The sequence below is a fragment of the Rana temporaria genome, chromosome 13, assembly GCF_905171775.1.
Source record: "Rana temporaria chromosome 13, aRanTem1.1, whole genome shotgun sequence".
Lineage (NCBI taxonomy): Eukaryota > Metazoa > Chordata > Amphibia > Anura > Ranidae > Rana > Rana temporaria.
Window position 1 is genome coordinate 86,140,981 of NC_053501.1, and position 21,309 is coordinate 86,162,289.

General features: G+C 47.0%; 1 protein-coding gene across 1 annotated transcript in view; it reads left to right on the forward strand.

Moving 5' to 3' along the window:
* Positions 1-21,309, forward strand: part of LOC120920468 (zinc finger protein 37-like) — a 199,390-nt gene that overhangs the window by 67,375 nt on the left and 110,706 nt on the right. Inside the window, exons 2-3 of the mRNA XM_040332581.1 lie at positions 14,838-14,931; positions 20,364-20,490. Coding sequence (XP_040188515.1) covers positions 14,839-14,931; positions 20,364-20,490 — 220 coding nt within the window. The 5' untranslated portion in view covers position 14,838. The remainder of the gene's footprint in view (positions 1-14,837; positions 14,932-20,363; positions 20,491-21,309) is intronic.

Sequence of the window (21,309 nt, forward strand, 5' to 3'; positions counted from 1 at the left end):
ATATCAGCCTTTCAAAAGCCGTTGGGGGGGGGGGGGGAACTGCAGGTTTGGAGCGAACGTCAGTGGATAGTGGCGTATCTGGAGATATCCATAGAACTCCTGGCGCGGCAAGTCGTACTTGGCCTGTATGTCCGCAAATGTGCGCATTTTGCGAGTCAGGGGATCCACTAGGTTCCCATAGTGGAAAAGGTTCCTCGTTGTCCATGGAGCGGACATTCTGTGGGTGAGGCTATCTGGGATTTCGGGGTTGCCGGCGAAAGAGGTCAAGAGGGAGCTGTCCGAGGTTAGCTTGTGCTGGCGTATCAATTTGCGCCATGTACGTCTGAGCTGGGTCATAGGACCTAACATGCGGCCGGAATCAACCTCCACATCTGCACTCCATAAGTTATTTGGATGTACCGGGGCCAGCCACAGCTTTTCTATTTGTGTCCATTTATTGTAGGAGCGTAACATGAACCAGGAGGCTATTGCCTTCAACTGGGCCGCTTGGTAGTACTTAACTAGATCTGGGTAGGCCAGACCCCCTTCCGACCTCGCCGCCAGCAACACCGACCGGGGGATTCTATGACGCTTATAGTTCCAGGTAAACTGGAGCAGGTCAGTCTGGAGTTTTCTCAAATGGGCGTAGGGCACTGGAATGGGCAGGGTTTGAAACAGGTATTTTTGGGAGAATCACCATCTTTACTGCTGCTACTCTCCCCAATAGGGAGATGTGGTGCTTTCTCCATTGTTGCGGAAAAGGGGGGGAAGTTCTGCTGATAGAGGGTGGTGTAGGTGGGGGTGATGTGGATCCCCAGATACTTCAACGAGGAGGCTTTCCAGCTATAAGAAAAATTGTACCGTAGGTGGGCCACCTCCCCGTCGGGGATGTTAATCGGGAGCGCTTCTGATTTGGACGCATTTATTTTGTAGCCTGAGAGCGCTCCAAAGCGATCAAGCTCCACATGTAGATTTGGGAGGGAGATTCTAGGTTGGGTGAGTGTGAGGATGATATCGTCTGCAAATAGTGAGATTTTGAACTCTTGGTCTCTAACTAAGGTCCCTCTAATATCTGGGCTCTGACGGATGGTTGCGGCCAGGGGTTCTACGCAGAGCGCGAACAGCAGGGGGGACAGAGGACACCCCTGCCTGGTGCCATTAGTTACCGGAAACGCGGGTGAGAGGGCAAAGGGGGTCTTGACTTGGGAGGATGGGTCGGAGTACAGGTGCTGGATAGCCCGCAGGAATGGCCCCCTAAAGCCCACATGGCGCAGTGTGGCGAACAGAAAGGGCCATCCCAAGCGGTCAAAGGCCTTCTCGCCGTCTAGGCCCAGTAATATGGACCTCTGACCCTCCCTATTCGCCACCTCCACCAGGTCAATTATTTTCCTAGTATTGTCCCCCGCTTGACGAAGCGGGACAAATCCCACCTGGTCCTTGTGGATAAGGGAGGGTAGAACCGAATTCAGTCGGATGGATAACAATTTAGTGAAGATCTTCAAGTCCGAATTTAGGAGGGCGATGGGCCTGTAGTTGGCGCACAGGGAGGGGTCCTTATCCAGCTTTGGAATCACCGTGATGAAGGAGCGTTGCATATCCCCGGGGACAGAAGTGTCCCCGAGAAATGCATTGAACAGTTTACACATGCGAGGTAATAGTAAGGGGAGGAATGTTTTGTAGTACTCATAGGGGAAACCGGGTCCCGGGGCTTAGTGTGAGGGTAAGGATTTAATTGTCTGTTCCAGTTCCTCCACCGAGATAGGTTCGTTCAGTGGGGCTAGGTCTGAGGGTTTGAGCCTGGAGACACCACTCTGCTCCAGATAGCGCGTCATACGCTGAACGAGTTCGGGAGATGGTGGATTACTGGGAATGTCCGGGTTATTGTATAGAGTTGTGTAGAAGTCCGCAAAAGAGTGGACTACGTCCTTAGGATGGGAAACCAGGTCTCCCGACTTATTCTTGACCTGATGCGGGGTCGCGGCTTGTGCGCTGTCACATAGTTTCCTGGCCAGGAGGGAATGGGCTTTGTTACCCCTATCGTAAAACATTTGTCTAATCCTAAGTAGTGCTTTCTCCACCTTACCCAGCGCTATCTCACCCAGAGTAGCCCTCAGCGTGGAGATCTTTTTTAGGAGCGTTAATGTAGGAGACTCTTGCAACCGTCATTCCAAGATCTTAAGTTCTGCCTCAGTACGCTGTTTCAGTGCCTGAGCGTTTTTTTTTCATGGCTGAGGACAGGCCTATACATTTCCCCCTCAGCACCGCCTTATAGGCCTCCCACAGAGTGGATAGGGTTATATCAGGAGTGTCGTTTTCCTCGAAGTAATTCCTCAAGGTGGATTCCAATTCCATTTTTGAGGGGGGGTGCTGAAGGAGAAATGTGTTCAGGCGCCAGGTGCAGGGTCTGGGAGCTGGGGAGCCTATTGCTAAAGTTAACAGGACTGGGGCATGGTCAGACCAGGAGATCGATTGTACTGTATCTGCACCGCCCTGACCAGCCGTAAGGTAGGGTTGTTCACAAAGAGCTAATCGATTCGGGAGTGGGTGCGGTGGGGGGCTGAGTAGAACGTGTATTGGTGATCGCCAGGATGGAGAGCCCGCCAGGCATCAAAAAGTGCATAGCGTCTGGAAAGTTGTCGGAACAGCCTCGAGTCCCTGAGTACTCGGTCCGGAGGTGCCCTGGGGTTCACCACGTGGCGATCTGAAGTGGCCGATTGGATAAGGTTGAAGTCCCCCCCCCCCGGTCACTAGAATCCCATGGTCTGTGCGGAAGAGGCGCGCATACACCTTGGACAGGAACCCGAGCTGTCGGACGTTTGGGGCGTAGATAGCGCAGAAGGTCACCTTTTGGCCCTGCCACGAGCCCTGGAGGATGATGTAGTGACCTTGTGGGTCGCTATATGGCCACACCGGCCTTTTTGTGGGGCCCTGAGGAGAGGTATACCTGAGTAGTACCGTGTTGCGAACGCAAAGGAGCCCCCTTTGTCAAGATGCGTTTCCTGGACCATAACTACGTCCGCCCCCGACTGCCTAAACTCCCTCAGGGCCAGATGCCTCTTTCTATTGGAATTCAAGCTGTGGACATTTAGGGACAGTATCTTAGCCATAAGGGTTTGTGATGTTGAGGGGAGCTATACTTATCTGATGTGGGCGGAGAAGATTCGGGCGCCAAAGGTCGAGAACCACGATTATTCCGGAAGTGCTGTGTAGAACCACATGGTGATGGGAGGCGGGGGGAGAGAGGGGTCTAGAAAGAGGAAGAAAGAAAAGAAAAAACAGAATGAGGCAACAATAACAAACCATTAACATTAAGTCACGACCTGTTGGGGCCAACTGGCCCAGGTCTGAACGGCTTCCCGTAGGCCCCTCCAGCCCGGCCCCTAGGGGTCGCGCCAGGGGAGCCCAGGAGAACCCTGAGGCGATCATGCTGAACAACAAGACCGCAGAAGTCAAAGTCCAAAAAATCTGGAAGCTAAATAAGGACATGGGGGAGGGGACATGAAGGGACTCTCTCTAAAGTCTCGGCCGAGACTTGCCCTTTATGCTAAACTAGACTAAATTCTAGGGCGTGGGGAGTGGGTAATGCTACTAGATGGGTTTCCAGGGCGAGGGCCCTGGCAGGCGAAGCAAGGCAGGGTGTCTTGTGTGTTGGGACCCGTGCCAGGAGGGTTGGGTCAGTTCTTCCTGTGATGTCCGTGTGGGCTTCTCTTGGGTCCCTCCGAGCCTCTGGGGCGTTTGGACTGTGGGACCTTCCTGCAGGGTGCGTAATAGCGGCTGTAATAGCCTGCGCTTCTGTAAGGTGATCCACGAAAGGTCTGGGAAGAGCTAGACGGGGATTTCATCCAAGGTCACCCTCCGGGTGAGACGGGCCTGACGCATTATTTCCTCCTTCAGGGGATAAGAGCTTAGCCTGCATATTATCTCCCTGGGTTTGGAGGTGGCCCCTTTGGGGCGCAGCGCCTGGTGAGCTCTGTCCATTTCTATGGGCTTGGTCGGGGGCTCCCTGATCAGGTTGTTGAATAGGGTGTGTAGGGTGGATTGTACATCTTGTGGGCCCTCTGATTCTGGTATCCCCCGGACGCGGATGTTGTTCCTACGCCCCCTGTTGTCCAGGTCCTCTAAGTGGCGCTGCATGTCTCTGAGCAGTGTACGATGCTCCGTACCTTGCGTTTGTCCTGTGGATCGCCAGTTTGGTTTCCTGGATTTCCTCCACCGCCATTTCCACTCGATCAGCCAGATGTTTGAGGCCCGATTGGAGGTTTTGGGCCTCAGTTCTGCAGGTGGATTTCACGTCGATTATGAGCTGTTTAAAGTCCTCCTTGGTAGGCATCGCTTGCAAGTATACAAGTCATTGTGGAGTGATGGACTGGTGTGCAGCAGTATCCAGCGGTATTGGAGGCAGGGGAGGATGTAAGGGAGGCTGTGCTTGAGCCTGCTGTGGAGGCCCCCAGATAGGGCTCTTGGATCTCCAGGCCTCCTGTGTGCCACAGACCCGGAACTGCGGGGACTGGGAGGCCTCCCCTCCCCTGTCCCGAGTTGAGGAGGAGGCAGGGGGGCATGTCATTTGGGCATAGCAGGCGAGTGGCACTCTCCATGTTGTAGCTCAGGGGGGGACGGTGTCCCTGCTGGCACTTCTCTGGGGCTGTTGATCTGGCCAGCCCTGGATGGAGAAAACGGATGGGAGCTGGGATGGGCTCAGTGTGGCAGCGCTGGGAAGTCCTCCGCTCTTCCTGTGGGCTCTGGGGAACTATATCCCTCCCTGCTGATGGCTGGGTCTGAGGCAGTCCGCAGTAGCTGAGGGTAGGCCTCGGAGCACTGTGTGTAGTGCTCCGGGTGTCCCAAGATGGCGGCGGCCCGCAAATTTGGCTGTGAGGCCTCCGTGAAGCGTGGGGGCCAGGCAGGAGGTGTCTGCTCACCCGACCAGCGGCGCCCGCTCCCGATCGTCTGCGGGGTGGTCATACGATCGTCGGGTGTCCGGAGCAGAGCTGGGATGGAGTGAGAGAGCCACAGGGGGGACCGCATGTCTGCTGCGTCTGTGTCCGGCGCCATCTTGGACTCCCTGTCCTGCGGGAGTCCGGGCTGTGTAAAAAAGGCCCTGAGGTCCGCGGATGTTCCCAGAGGGGGCTGGGATGATCCCCTGGAAGTGCTGGACCTAGTCGTCCTGGAACGGCCCATGGATGGTGGGCGGAAAGTCCCCTAAATCGCCTGGATGCTGAGGGCTGAGAGAGAGCTGCAAGGCTAGGCTGGCATCCGAGTCGGCTTCCGGTCACGCCGTGCCGTTTGTTTGAAGTACTTCTATGACTCTTGGCCCATCATTTGCATGGGGTCACGCCTCATTAGCATGGCTCACGCCCGCTACCCCCTACGCTGGCTTATGCCGAGGAAACCCAGCGTATCTTTAACAGCGAGTGCTTTGTGAATCCAGTGCTTGCCTCTGTGCGCTGCGTCGACGTAGCGTAAATGAGATACGCTACGCCGGCATAAATATGCGCCAATGTATGTGAATCCAGGCCTATATATTCTGATCACTTCCAGACCAACATATATCCATGCAGATAATACATAGGGGTATATTCTCTAAGTGACAAGGCTCACCTCCAAGTTTATATTCTCTACCCACTGAATAGCTGAACAATTTGGTCGTCTTTGATCTAACATCCTGTCTTTCAGAGTGACCGGTAATTGTAGGTACCACGTGGGTACCGGAGCATGATGGGACTGTGACATCATAAGAGAGGCCTATATAAATCGGATGCGCACCCGTCAGTGCAGCGAGAAGAGGCGTCGTGTCAACATCGGATGAAGGCAGAAGAAGACGTCACAGAAGAGCGGGCTGGCCACCTGCTAGTATTTGAGCTAACACACGAAGATAGCAGCGGCCAGCCCTGAAGGAGAAGGCACCGGACAGCGAGCGGGAGAAGAACCGGAGAGCGGAGAAGATGGAAGAAGACCCCCGGAGAGTGGAGAAGACCCCCGGAGAGCGGAGAGGCCCCCCCCCCTGGAGAGCAGAAGAGAACCAGACGGCGGTGAAGAAGCCCCCCCGGAGAGCGGAAGAAAACAAGACGGCGGCGAAGAAGCCCCCCCTGCTAAAAGAGCTAAAGAAGACAGGGGGGCCCCGGAGCAGACTAATAAATTATTTTAAAAACCCTGTGTCGTGTTTATTTACTTTTACATTTTGCCTCCAGGTGAATGGGTAGGGGTACGATGTACCCCATATTCATTCACTTAGGGTGAGGGGCCGGTATCTGGGGGCCCCCTTACTTAAGGGGGCTCCCAGATTCCGATAAGCCCCCCGCCCGCAGATCCCGACAACCAATGGTCGGGAAGAGGCCCTGTCCTTATCAACATGGGGACAGGGTGCTCTGGGGTGAGGGGGCCCCGCAGTGCGCCCCCCTGCCCCAGAGTACCCAACCCCCCCATGTTGAGGGCATGCGGCCTGGTACGGCTCAGGAGGGGGGGCGCTCGTTCGTCCCTACTCCTTTCCTGGCTGGCCGGGTAGCGTACTTTGGATACGGGTCGGTTTTTCGGCGTAGGGGGGTCTCCTTACAACCCATACCAGACCTAAGGGCCTGGTATGCTCCTGGGGGGGGGAACCCATGTCGGTTTTTTATTTAAAATTTGGTGTGGAGTTCTCCCTCTCGGAATGCATACCTGCCGTAGCTAGAATTGGCGGGGATCCCCGTCGCTTCTATGACGGCTTTGTCTCCATCGCGGCAAGCCAACTCGGCGCTGGCTCCCGCGATGGGGCTCGTAGGTGGTCAATCTTGCCGAGAAAGGGAGCGAGATTGACACAATATCGCGGTCACCTACTGTAACTGATAAAGACTAGTTCCTGTCTCAATACAGGAAAGGCTTGCAGTGTCTCACTGGCATAATCTGTTGAAATAATAAGAGACAAACAAAACACACACACGGACACAGCTTCTGGTGGACTGGAGCTGAAGCACAGACAGAGACACACACACAGGAAATGCAGCAGGAAAATGAGGGAAGAAGGGCGAATAGCTCCCTCCCATTGCCTTTATAGTTCTCATGACATCACAGATGCATACATTTTCATTGGTTCACATTAAGTACACACCCATCGATCCCTCCCAATCACCTCGGACCCCACCCACTTCCCCTCCCCTCCTGCAAGCACATGGCAAAGTCTTTTGTTCGAACTTAGATCACAGGGGCTTGTCCAAGAACAGGGGCAGGGGAAGGCAGTCCTTTGATTGAAATAGTCCAGAAAATAGTCCTTTTAGATATTCATACGCAGGAAGCAAGGTTATTGCCTTTTAAGGGCATAAGCAGTCCAGAACACAAATTCCTTTGATGGGAGGTAGCAGACAAGAAGAAAATGGAGTGGAAAACACTTTTGAAACCCAGTAAACATATCTTATATATAATCATCAAGGAAAATAGGTACTAATATGATTTCATTCATGCATATATATTTATATATAAAAAGGTATCAAAAAGAATATATATAAAAAATAATACTAAACATTATTAATAGTTCTAATAAAAAAAATAGCTCAGCTTATCAAATAGGCATTATTACAGAAATCTATCACAATTAACTAGTATACATCCTTGCATACCAATAAGCTCACTCTAATAAGTAATTAGATTACATGTGGCCTGAGTAATGGTTTGAACAGATTCATCCTGTCTCTTTGAATTACAGGTTTGAAATCTGGACTGATCAATTTTGGACTTACTATATATATTTTATAACATCCAGGATATTACAACATATATTACAACATATTCCCCTACTTGAATCGGTTTGAATCAGAAACGATTCACAACCAAACTGCTCAGACATCCCTGGCTCTTAAGATTGAAGCCATCTCTAGGTTTTCTTTACTTTTCTGAATTATTCTTAATTGTCTTCTACCACAACAATATAAACCAAACAAAAAACATATTAATACAAATTGAATAAACAAAATATGGAAAGAGTTCTCAATAGCGGGTGAGTAAAAGTGTTTTTGGGTATGCTCCACCAAGGCTCCTGAAATTCCTTAGTAATTTTATTAGAACTGATGAGGTTTTCCTTCACCAGTTCTTGTAATTCTATAATTTTCCTACTATCCCTCTTAAATAATGTATCCAATTCAACTGTAAGTGGTGGTATTTTCTTAAATAATGGAGAAATCATAGAGTCCCATTTGCCAAGATCAGTTTGCTCAATGTCCATAGATACTTGATTCATCTGGATATTGGCTTGAATGTCTTTCTCTCCAATTGTTAATAGTCCATCTGTGAGGTTCACACACCAGCCTGCGATAGGTGTCCGGCACTGAACTTGTTTCTGCCAAGTGAATGAGGGATCCCCTAATGCACAGACCCTCGCGTCTTCTCCATGAATTATTCTCTTCCAGGCCCGTTCAAATTTTTGCAATTGAACCATGCAGTTTCCAGAATGTGTAGCAGCACAGCCATCTATGTACTCCAGCTGCTCAAAAGAACAGGAACAAAGTCAGGCCTGGGCACGTCTGGTATAGCAGTTGGGATCCATGGTTTTCCACACTTGGTTGTCCTTGACGACAAGTCTGCTTTGCAGTAGCAGTTGTTTCAGTATATTAGTTCCATTTCTCACCTCCAACTCACCAAGAACGATCATCTTGTATACGGGTAAGGGTGTTGTTGACCATGTAGGGATGTCGACGGTCAGAGGTATTTCCTGCTTTCCAATGCGATCTTTATTGCAAAGAGTATCGAGGCTCCTTACTTTAGCAAGGGCAAAGTTACTACAAGTAACACCACTGTCTTTGATAAGATGGAATAATAAAGTTGAGTTTATTATCCTTGGCCATTTTCCTTGTTTGATTTCTCTAAGCCCTAGGCTCAGGTGTTCACTCAGCAAGTTTCCTATGATACCACAAACTATAGACTTGGATACATTATTGGTTTGAAGTGTTTTATTCAGTGCACTCATTGACATTTGAATAATCTGCAGCAATGGTGTGAATGTTCTGAATATCTACTTTCATTTCAGCTAGATCGTTTAAATCCACTCTTCCCTCTTTTAAGCAGTAATTTACCCACAAAATTTAGTCCTCTCATATTTAGGCTCTCTATATCAACCCTATTCCAAATTGAACTACACAAACTGAGGCCTGATATATCAGTACCCAGATCCCTCTTTGAAACTTTCTTAAAATTAAGCCCTTGTGTAGCATCCCAAAATAAGTTTATATGTGTGGAGGTGAGCATTGTCACTTAGGGGTATATTCTCTATGTATTCTCTGCATGGATATATGTTGGTCTGGAAGTGATCAGAATATATATTCTCTAAGATGAGACTTTGACTTGGACTTTGTTCGTTATTGGAAGTTAATTAAAATGCGTTCTCTGGAGAGCCTGTGGCTGGGATTCACAAAGGAGTTACGACGGCGTATCGGCAGATACGCCGTCGTAACTCTGAATGCGGGCCGTCGCAGTTGCCTAGATACGAGCAGCGTAAGTCTCCTCCTACACCGTCGTATCTTGGGCCCCGTACACACGGTCGGACCGAACCGATGAGAATGGTCCGACGGACCGTTTTCATCGGTTCACAGCAGAAGTGGCCTGATGGTCTGATGTGTGTACACACCATCAGTTCAAAATCCGATCGGGTCAGAACGCGGTGACGTAAAACACATGACGTGCTGAAAAAAACGAAGTTCAATGCTTCCAAGCATGCGTCGACTTGATTCTGAGCATGCGCGGGTTTTGAACCGATGCTTTTCTGTACTAACCATCGGTTTGGTCCGATCGGGCAGCGGTCCATCGGTTCGGTTTTGAAGCATGTTTTAAAATTTTGGACCGAAGGAAAGCAGACCGATGGCCTATACACACGGTCGGTTTGGTCCGATGAAACTGAACTTCGGTTCATTCTCATCGGTTCGGTCCGACCGTGTGTACGGGGCCTAAGGGTGCATATTTACGCTGGCCGCTAGGTGGCGCTTCTGTAGATTTCCGCGTAGAATATGCATATTAGCTAGATATGCCGATTCACGAACGTACGTGCGCCCGGCGTATCAAGATACGTCGTTTACATAAGACATACGCCAGCGTAAAGTTACCCCTCATAAAGCGGGGGTAAGTCATGTTGGGTATGGACGTCGGAAACGTACGAACAGCGTCGTATTTTACGTCGTTTGCGTAAGTCGTCCGTGAATGGGGCTGGGCGTAGGTTACGTTCACGTCGACTAAGCATTGAGCGGGCGCAATTTACTTTGAAAATTCGACGTGATACTGAGCATGCGCCGTTCGTAAAAAGCGTCATTTACGTGGGGTCATGGTTAGTTTACAAAAAACACGCCCACCTCTTCCTCATTTGATTTAGGCACGCTTACGCCGGCACATTTACGCTACGCCGCCGTAACTTAGGAGGCAAGTGCTTTGTGAATACTGCACTTGCCTCTCTAAGTTGCGGCGGCGTAGCGATAATTTTATACGCAACGCCCACTTAAAATTACGCCGCCCTATGTAAATCTGGGCCTCTGTGTTGTTGCGGAACAACCTAATTTATATTCATCATATAATATCTAAGATATCAATTATCTAAGAGGACTGGACACTATACATTTAATTGGATTTATTATATCACTACAGGCCACTCTTCTGTTAAAAGTAAGGTTCACGCGCCCAACTTGGGGGGGAGGTCTTGGTCTTGATGGATAAGTTGGCTGGGGAGGCATGTCTCTGACACACACTCACTGTTTGCTGTTCGAGAGTATCCCCGATACTCCTAAACCCCTGATGCGTCTGCTACACACCATCTGTGTGGCGTTCAGTGGACAATTGCGCTCCAACTGGAAGTCCAGTGATGGTTCCTCTGGCACAGATAGTAGCCTAGGGTGGGATCAGATTTGCCACAGAGAAGATTCATCACACTCTTAGAGACACTATGCATCTTCATGATGCTAAATGGAACCCTTGTTCTTACATCGTATAATGGAACAGTCATAGACTAATTTTGAGTAGTAATGGTTTTATTAGAGAAGAACTATTTCGATCTCGTTCAGATGATAAGATTTCATGTGATTCTTTATGATTTTTGTGTCTTTTATTTTTGTCATCTTTTTGATTTGTTTTTTTACTTTTCTTTCGCTTTTCCCGTTTACCTGGTTGATCCTTTGCTAAAGGCTTTCCTTATGACACTTATGACAGATGATGGTTACGAGTTCAAATTAACTGTCTTCGTGGATATGATGTCTCTGTTCTAATTGATGATCACAGAGGGCCTTTCCTCTGACTGTTTTATGTTGGGATATGCCTTATCGGACTGTTCATGCTTATAACCAACCTTGTTGGATGTATTTTGTATTTTGTCTTCTTCAAAATAAAGATCTTTTCAGTAAAAAGTAAGGTTCACGTCTTTTTGGTCTGGGGTGTCCATTGACCCTTACTATCAGCATTTGTAAGTTTTCACGTTAACTTATAAAACACCTTGGCTCAAAGAGGTACAGGATTTTCCTGTATGTTCACATAATCACAAATCATAATCACTTCATTCACTTCAAATCAATATCACCCTTGGCTTCTAGACCACTCCATATAAACAAACAGATTATTTTATATTTGTCACGCAACAGGAAGGACACGACAGAGGTCTGAGTTTTTTTTCTCCCTCACCCAGAGTTGTTTACTACTACTTCTTAGAACAGTTAAACTGTTGAGGTCTAACAAAAATTACAGATTCTACATAAAACGGATCGGTCATTTAGCATTCCAAAATGCTCAGACCCGCCTCATGAGTCCATACATTTTTGAACCGTGCCCAGTTTCTCCTGCTTTTTATCTGCAGGCTATTGCTGTGGGGAGGAAGGTTTTTACTTCCTTAAACAAATAACCTCTACCAATTGACTAAGCACTAGGAATACTCACCAAGTATTCCCTGAGGTTTCTATAATAAAACAAAAAATTCAGTGCACAACAAAACGGTACACCCACAACACATTCAGAACATCTATGAGACATTTAATAATGTTCTTATACTCTAAAATATGTCTGATTACTGTAATGGCAAACCAACAGTCCACTCCCACACTCTGTGCACTTACCAGGCACCAACAATATTCCTATACTTTTATACAAGATTATACTTGTACTTCTATACAAGATTATACTTCTATGCGATAGAAAGAAAAGCAACCTGAGATATCGGAAACAACGTGTCAATCTATTTTGTGTATACACCTTTAAATTTAGTTTCCCTTAATAGCCACCTAGGACTTGAGATCTGTCTAGGATCTATCTATATGCGTTTCCAAAAACGTGTGTGTGATATGTGATGTATGTTGTGTGTGTGTGTGTGTGTGTGGATGTATGTCTATATATATATATATATATATATATATATATATATATATATACATACATACATACATACATACATACATACATACTTACATACATACATACATACATACACACATACACACACTTAACAATAACTGCATTGTATTGGTGTATATATTATATATATATATATATTATATACACCAATACAATGCAGTTATTGTTAAGTGTGTGTGTGTGTGTGTGTGTGTGTGTGATTATATAAATATATATATTCAATAACATAGTAGGGTTTCCGTACACCTGTCATTCCTATGAGAGGCAGCTACGTTGTTCTCATAGCAGAAAATACCATATGCTTCAAAAGCCTTTTTGTCCGGCCACACCAGCTGGACAACCTTATCCTTTTACCAATCCAACCTTCAAAAGCTCAGGACGGCCAACCTAGCAGGTCCTCGAGATCTATTTAAAAAAAAAAATCTAATAATGCAGTAAGGTCAATCGAGACAGAGTAAGTGAGAGTGCTTTGCAACAAGAAATAATTTGCAAAGCTTCCACTTACGTGTCAAACGAAAGACCCCACTTCTGGTAACATTTGTAAGGTTGGTGGTGTTCCTCTGTACTCAGTTGGACTATTGGGTTGTGTTGAAGAACCTTTTGATTAGAGCTGCACGATCTGGCCAAAATGAGAATCACGTTTTCTTTGGCTTAGAATGAAGATCACGATCAAACGGCGTAAAATCTTTACATTTATACGTTAAAAAAAATAATGGGCTAACTTTACTGGCTATTTTTTTTTTTTTTTTTTTTATTAATTCATTAAAGTAATTTTTTCCAAAACAAAATGCATTTAAAAAGACTGCTGCGCAAATACAGTGCAATATAAAATATTGCAACAACCGCTATTTTATTCTCTAGGGTCTCTACTAAAAAAATATATAATGTTTGGGGGTTCTAAGTAATTTTCTAGCAAAAAAAAAATAATGATTTTTAACTTGAAAAGAGCTGTCAGAAAAAGGTTTGGTGTTTAAATGGTTAAACGTTCCCTAATTTACATACAGTATTTTGTTCCTTTGATGTGATACAATGTTTAGACTAACTTTCCACTGATAAAGAATGTTTTCAAAACTTGGCAGGCTGCCCAGACTTGGCAGATTGCCTGGACTTTGACATTTGGCTGAGAGCAGACAGGAAATACTTTGCCTACCAAAGTGCAGATAGAAAATTATTTTCATGTCAAAGATTGTGAAACCCTGTGTCAAGAATTGCAACGGGAAAAAGATTGCGATAACGATTCTTGACGATTAATCGTGCAGCTCTACTTTTGATGCGCATCAGATAATCAAGAGCCACGCAGGATTATGGTGAATCTTGACTAACACTGGTTTATTGGTTACACAGCATATTTATGCATTCATCATTGGGAAACCCCCCTCAGGTCAGCCAATTACAGCAGGACACGATATTGACACAATGCAATAGTATGTTAGGTCCAAACACGTAATTCTATGTCTACACTAATGATACACCATAAAAGCTAGCTTCTGCTAAGGTTCTTGTTTTTCCTGTCAACAAACACATTCTTGTTATGTTTGTTTGTGCTAATCACAGGCTTCAACTTTATCAAACTAAGTTTAAATGCCATCTACACATTCTTCTGCTCCCTTTTGCACGTAGGTATACATGATGTTATTTCTAATTTATCCTAGTTAAAACATAATGGGGTACTCTTTCAGAACCTTACATCCACAATCTACATATTTAGAATATCAGAACACTATAATGACACTCTAAATAGCAATGCAAAAAATATTTCAAATGTGTCTAAGCATTTTAGAACAGTTCATGGTGGTAATATGGAGTCTTTTTTTTTTTTTGCGGTCTGGAACAGGTGAGATCTGTTAGAGGGGGGATACACAGCACACCCTACTTCAGCGGGAGGTGTGGTGGATACACAGATTGGATACTCGATATTGTAGTGGAATGAACAGTAGAATAGATGTGAACTTGTTTTTAAAATATATTTCCACATGGGGTTAAAAATCGTTTGACCTAGAGTTTTTCAGTCTGTTTCCATCTTCCCTCCCCCTCTTCTCTCTAGTTCTACCATCCTCGCATGATTTTAATTGATTTTAGATTGGATTGGGAGGCATGGATATTTTCCCTATAATAAATTCGATTCTATTGTAAATCTGTATGCTATGAGGAAGGCGTTTCGCCGAAACATGTCAGCGTTTTGATGTCGCACTGCTGTTTGTGCTCAATAAAGATTTAAGAAGAAGCAATCGAGTTGCCGGCATTCTTTTTGCAATTTTGACCCCCTCCCCCTACCTGACAGGAGTATTGATGCTGCTGCTGTCACTACTTCTGGCAGCCTTGTAACAGAAGGAACTCACCACATGATGCCTCCCACCACAATATACCATGTCACCCAGGCCAGCCGCCCCTCCCTAGCGGTATAACCCTATAGTCTCTGAGTCCTGTGTCCCTTAATGATTTCCAGGATAGGGATTTTACAATAATTCCAGCTCAAACTTGATCCTCTTAGTATGAAATTATTTGTGTGTTTATTTTCTCAGAATGCCAAGGTTAAAGACCTCAAGAGTAAGGAGAAAGAAGACAAAAGTGCTTCGCCAGAGGCTTGCTACAAAAAGAAAGAAAACATCTTTGCAGGTTATATATTGTGGTATTTAGGTGTGTGTGTGTGTGTGTTATGCAGAACTAAATGTAAAGTGCACATGTGTAAGACCCCTTTCACACTGTCGCTTTGCAGGCGCTATAACGCTAAAAATAGCACCTTGAAAGAGCCGCTGCTGTCTCTCCAGTGTGAAAGCCCCGAGGGCTTTCACACTGTAGTGGTGCGCTTGCAGGATGGGTAAAAAAAAAAGTCCTAGCAGCATCTTTGCTTTGGAGAGGTGTGTGTGTATATACCGCTCCTGCCTATTGAAATCAAAGGGCATAGCGGCTATATTGCCGGCAAAACGCTGCTGCAGCAGCGCTTTGCGGTGGTTTTATTTTTTATATCCAACAAAATTTTATTAGGTTTTTCAGAGGTACACATCATACTTATTCCCCCTAACAGTGTGGGGGAAGACAAAGAGCAACACATCAGTAACTTACCCATGCAAGTCAAAATACGTCCAAACACTGGGCCATCCCGCCCCCCAGTCTCCTCCACCTCCTCACATTTGACAGAGCATGAACACCATTTTTTACCCAACAATCCATCCATCCCCCTCCTCCAATTTATGAGCAACCCTGAAAATCTGCCAAATTTAGTGATAGTCGACATAGCCTCTCTGAGGGAGGATTCTGTGTCCCCCAGTAAAAGGAGAGTATCGTCAGCATAAAGCATAACCTTTTCCTGCATGTCACCATAACAGAAACCAGTAATGCGGTCATTTGTTCTAATATCAATGGCCAGCGGCTCTATAGCCAGGGCGAAGAGGAGGGGAGACAGGGGGCATCCCTGTCCGGTCCCCCTCCTCAGCGCAAAGCTCCCAGACAGGGAACCAAAAGTCCTAATTGCGGCTGACTGTATAACAACCTTACCCAGGAAATGTATATAGGGCCAAAACCGAACCTCCGTAGCACCGTCCAGAGGTAGTTCCAATCTATACTGTTGAACGCTTTCGTAGCGTCCAAAGACAGCAGTGCCCTACTGCCCATGTTATCCGCCCTTGCCTGCATATTAAGGAACAACCGCCGCAGATTGACTGCTGTAGATTTATTGGGCATGAAACCAGCCTGGTCACCATGCACAATAGAGGTTATCACGCCATTCAGCCGAATGGCGAGCACCTTAGCCAATATCTTCACGTCGCTCTGTAATGGAGAGATGGGTCGGTACGCCACCGGATCCTTGCCCGGCTTCAGCAGCAATACTATGTTTGCCCTTGACATCGAAGGATGGAGGTTCCCTCTCTCCCTGGCACTGTCAAAGACCTTCAGCAGTTGCGGCAGCAACACCCCAGAGTACTGTTTAAACACCTCCATGGGCAACCCGTCCTCTCCCGGGGCCTTACAATTAGGGAATGCACCAACAGCCTCCACCAATTCCTCAACAGTAAGTGGTTTCTCCAGCTGGGCCCTCTAGCTCGGAGTTAGCCCAGGGAAGTCCAGCTGGGTTAAGTACCTCTCCAGATCCTCCTGGGCATATGCCTTACCAGGACTATACAGGGTTTCATAAAAACGCGCCAGCTCCTGCATAATCTGTTCCGGTTGGGAAACAACACTCCCCGACCCAGCCCTAATGGCCCCTATATAAGCAGTAGAACGTTGATGGGAGTTCGCAATCCGCGCCAGAATCCAGACGGTTTTCTCACCCTCCTCAAAGAACGTCTGTTTTGCAAAGAACCTCTTCTTCTCAGCCGAGGAAGAGAGCAGCTGCTAAGCAGACTGAGCCGCCTGCCATGCCTCCCGGGACAAATCAGAGGGGTCTGCTTCAGTTCCTGAACCCTAGCTTCCACTTCAATCAGGAGTACCTAAGAAGCCTTCTTAACCTTGCTCATTTCTCCTATCAGGAGACCCCAGAAATGCGCTTCGAAGGCATCCCATCGTAACCCACCAACATCCACCCCCTCCTCAGCAGCAAAGAACCCTTGCATGCTCCCCACTATGTCTTCATGGGATTTGAATAACTTCAACCAAAATGCATTAAAATTTCCAGGGTGCCCTCGGTAATTTAGATGGAGGGGTCACTAATAGTTGTATCACCAAAGCGGAGTGATCAGACACACTACAGGGTCTATGGGATATATGTGCTATAAACGGGAGCATGCTCAGGCTCCCCACCCCCAAGTCTATTCTCGACAGACATCCATGGGTCTTCGAGAAACAGGTAAATTGTCTCTCACTCGGATTGCGGTGTCGCCAAACATCCACCCAGCCCACCTCTTGCAACAACCGCGCCAGGGGAGTACTCCTGGCGAGGGCAGAGGGTCTAGGGCCTGGGTGTCGATCAGCCACCTGGTCGAGCAACAGTTGAAATCGCCTATCACAAGCAACGGCACATCCGGCCTACCATCCAAGCAAGGGGAGCTGAGCACCGCCACCGTGAACGGCGGGGGGATAATATATACATGCAAATACACATATCAATGTACCAAACCTACAATGGAATAAACGCATATCGCCCCTCTGAGTCAATTTCACTACTAAATCCTGGAAATCCAGGGCGGCATGTATCAATACACTCACCCCCCTAGAGAAGGAGGTGTGTGTAGAGTGGTACACCTTCCCCACCCATGAATACCTCAGAAAGCCACAGTCTCTGCCGTCAGGTGGATTTCCCTGAAAACAAATCACCCTGGGAGAAATTTCTTCAGGACACATAAAAAGCATTGTACGTTTTAGGGGGGAGTGCATACCATCCATGACACTATAGGGATCTTAGCATGAGTGTCCTTCATTAAAGCAAAAAACATGGATAATTGTGGGCAAAAAAAAAGGGAGTTCTCATGAGGGCCTGAAGCCCAAGTCTGTTGCGGTGGTACCTCTTTCACTTAAAACTGCTACAAAAAAACTGAATGATTAAGCAGACGGACCTAACGGGTCCTGGAACTCCACACTCCGCCAACATGGCGGTCGTAACTTTGTCTGCAACCAGCCGTAGCCCCACTTTGTTTAAGCTAAACATCAGCATATTCACCTTCTCGCTTGACACAGCTCACCGGTCGCTGCGTAGACATATATTTTGTACCCCAGCCAGAGAACATCAAACCTTATTGTGGAGGCACCCCCCACCAAGAACAAAAGAAGGGAAAAGAAAAAGGCGGGAAGTAAAAATCCCCCCTCCCCAAAACAGCCCAAAAAAACCGAAGCAAAATGGCTTCCAGCATTAATAGCACAGGGGCCCGAACGTAACCTTCGAAATCCAGCTTGAGTCTCCTTCCTCCTGCGCCCTGCAGATTGTTTGTGCGATCCAGCCAGGACATGGCCTCCTTAGCAGATTAAAAAAATGGGCCTGACCCGCACCACTACTCGGAGCTTTGCAGGATAGAGCATTGCGTAGGGGAGTTGCAGAATACGTAGTCGGGTTTCACATCATTACATTTCGCTCTGGACCTCCGCCGAAAATCGGGTAAAATGACACTCTGATGCCAATTGTGTTGGACGTTCGCCCGTTCCCGGGCCTGGCTAGTACTGCCTCTCTGTCCGGTAATGCAGCAGCCGCGCAAGGATGGATCTGGGTGGGCCCCCCTGCGGCGGTGGACGGGAAGGCACTCTGTGCGCTCGCTCCACCGCCAAAAAATGGTGAAAATGCATTCTTGCCAAAGACCTCAATCAACCAATTTTCCACAAAGGCGGTGAGGTCTTTACCCTCCACCCGCTCAGGGAGCCCCACTATGCGAACGTTGTTTCGTCTGAGACGGTTCTCCATATCTTCAGCGCGATCGTATGCATCTCGAGCCATCTGTAAAGCAGCTCTGGTGTCCTGGGCCATGGGCTGCATTTGGTCCTCCACCTCACTGACCCTGCTTTCCACGGCAGTAGTGCTCTCACGGATCTTTTGCATGTCCTGGCGCAAGAGCCCAAACTGTTCTTTCAATGTGTCCACCGAGGCCGTGCATCTATTTACAGCCTTAAGGATATCTGCTAGGGTGGGTTGTGCTGCAGTTACAGCCTGTGTGCCTGTGGCCTGGTCATCTTCCAACATGGGATCCACCTGGTCTCCCTCCTCTCCCCAGTGAAGCGGGACATTGCCTGCCTGCATACTCGGCTGTTTGGGCCCTGCTTCTCCCGATCGGGGTGGCAGCTCCTTCCCCCCCAGCCCCAGATAGCTTTTGGGCGTAGTATAACATGTCCTTGGTGGGGGGGGTGTTTGCCAGAGGGCTTGGGCAGCTTACTTTGTTGTTTTGGCCCCTGCTTCTCCACGCCACAAGGAGTCCCCTTCACTGCAGCCGCGGCAGCGCCATCTTGGATCTCCTGTCCCGCGATCTCCGCTTGTTTTTTTCGGGTCATCCCTCTGGTGCAGAGAGCCGGTGGTGGTACCGCTGTGGTCCCCAGGTCACTGGCTGCCAGCATATGTCGGGTACCGAACCGGAAAAAAACGGCTGGGGGAGGACTCGGTATCGGATCACTGCCGGGAGCTGCAAGAGCTGTGTCCTCTCACATGCCTGACTTGGCCACGCCCCTCGCTTTGCGGTGGTTTTAACCTTTCTCAGCACTAACGGGGGTTTAAAAGCGCCCGCAAGCGGCCGAATACCCCCACAAATACGACCATAAGCGCCGCTAAAAATAGTGGCGCTTTACCACCGATGCCGCGGACACCCCAGTGTGAAAGGGGCCTAAGGGAGAACTCGAACGCATTCATGTTCAGAAGGTGTACTCATTAGCTGTTATCACTATAGCTATTGATTGCAGTTCTAAAACTCCCACACATAAACCAGACAGCACAATTCCTTTTAGATCTACTAACAGCTATGATCAGAGGGGCTTCCCGAGAGGATACAAATGAACTGGATAGCATAGGTTGGTTTTATATATTACTTAATTTTGGTAAATTAAAAAGGAGATTATACCAAGATTGTAAAGTGTATGTGGGTGGGTGTGGCACTGAGAATATGAATTGATTTGTCAGGTTTCACCCTGTTACTCAGGAACAGATTTAGTATCTCCTTTATTGTATTACCACCTATAGCTAGCTATACCTCCATAAAAAAAAAAAAAAAGATTAAAAAAAAAAGATACTGAAACCAACTGATACGTGTTATCATCGCTACATTTACCATAGTCATTTTTTTTTTTTTTTTAATTGATCTATTCTCCAACACACACACAAACAATCACACTCGATCACAACAAAATTGCACAGCCAATCGTTCGACAAAATCGATTAAAGCGTAAGGGATTGTGAGCCCTTATCTTGTAAAACAACCCCATTCAGTTAAAATAGAAATACAATGTTAAATATTTGTGTATAGATTTAATCACATCCTCATTGACTTCTGCCATAATGTGGAAAAGCTTGCCTCAGAGGGCATTGATCTTCTAGCTGTGGACAGGAAGAGGGTGCTTTTGCTTGCTTTATGGTAGCCATGATGTGGTGAAGCTTCTTTTTCAGAAATATCCCATGTTGTATAATAACTCTTGGTGATTTTTAGCTCCCTACAGATTTTGAAGATGTTGCTGTGTATTTCTCAGAGGAAGAATGGCGATATCTAGAAGCCGACCAAATTGACCTCTATCGACAAGTAATGATAGAAAATTACCAAACAGTCCACTCTCTGGGTAGGTTAAAGTATTTCCATCTGTATCGGCTACAAAACAAAAAGAAATGGACTTAAGCTCCGTACACATGGGCAGAATGTTGGGAGACATTTGCTGTAAAAAAAACAAAAACAAAAAAGTGCAGCGCTAAAAACAATGATATGTGAGAAATGTTACCATATACACATAACAAATGAAGAAAACGCAAAAGTGATAAATTGTTGAATGAGGAATTTGCTCATGAAAGGCAAACAATGACCAGTCAGTGTATGTGTATAACAACCGGGCAGGTGAAAAACACTGAACAAATGCAATGAGCAAAAGAAGTTCAATGATCAGTGGGGGAGAGTTCATGAAAACTGCTTCCAGCTGAAAGGGTGAACGCACTTCACAGAAAGATGTAGATACAAAATAGACGAGACAGTGATAATGGCTTGTCTGTAGCAACTCTCCAAGCTGATATAGGAAAATATAAGGGGTACTCTTACCAGCTGTGATGGACTTGCGTGTTAATACTAGCACCAAGTCAGGTAAGGCGTGGTGGTCACAGCGGACCCTGGGTTCTGTATAGATGGATGGCTCTGTCGGATGGTCACTCCACTATGGATGTTGGAACCAATCTTGCCAGATGCTCACTCCGAGGCAGGAACCCCAATGGTGGAAAAGGCCACACTCGTGGAACACAGCATAAGAGAGGAATAAAGAAAATGCTTCCAATGGCGCAGGTCAAAAAGTAAAACCGTGAAGGCTTTATTTTGTTAAAAAATGTAACAATAAAATCATGAGATGTTAGATCATAAAAAGCAGTATGGGGTACTAGCATGTACCCATGTTTGCTCA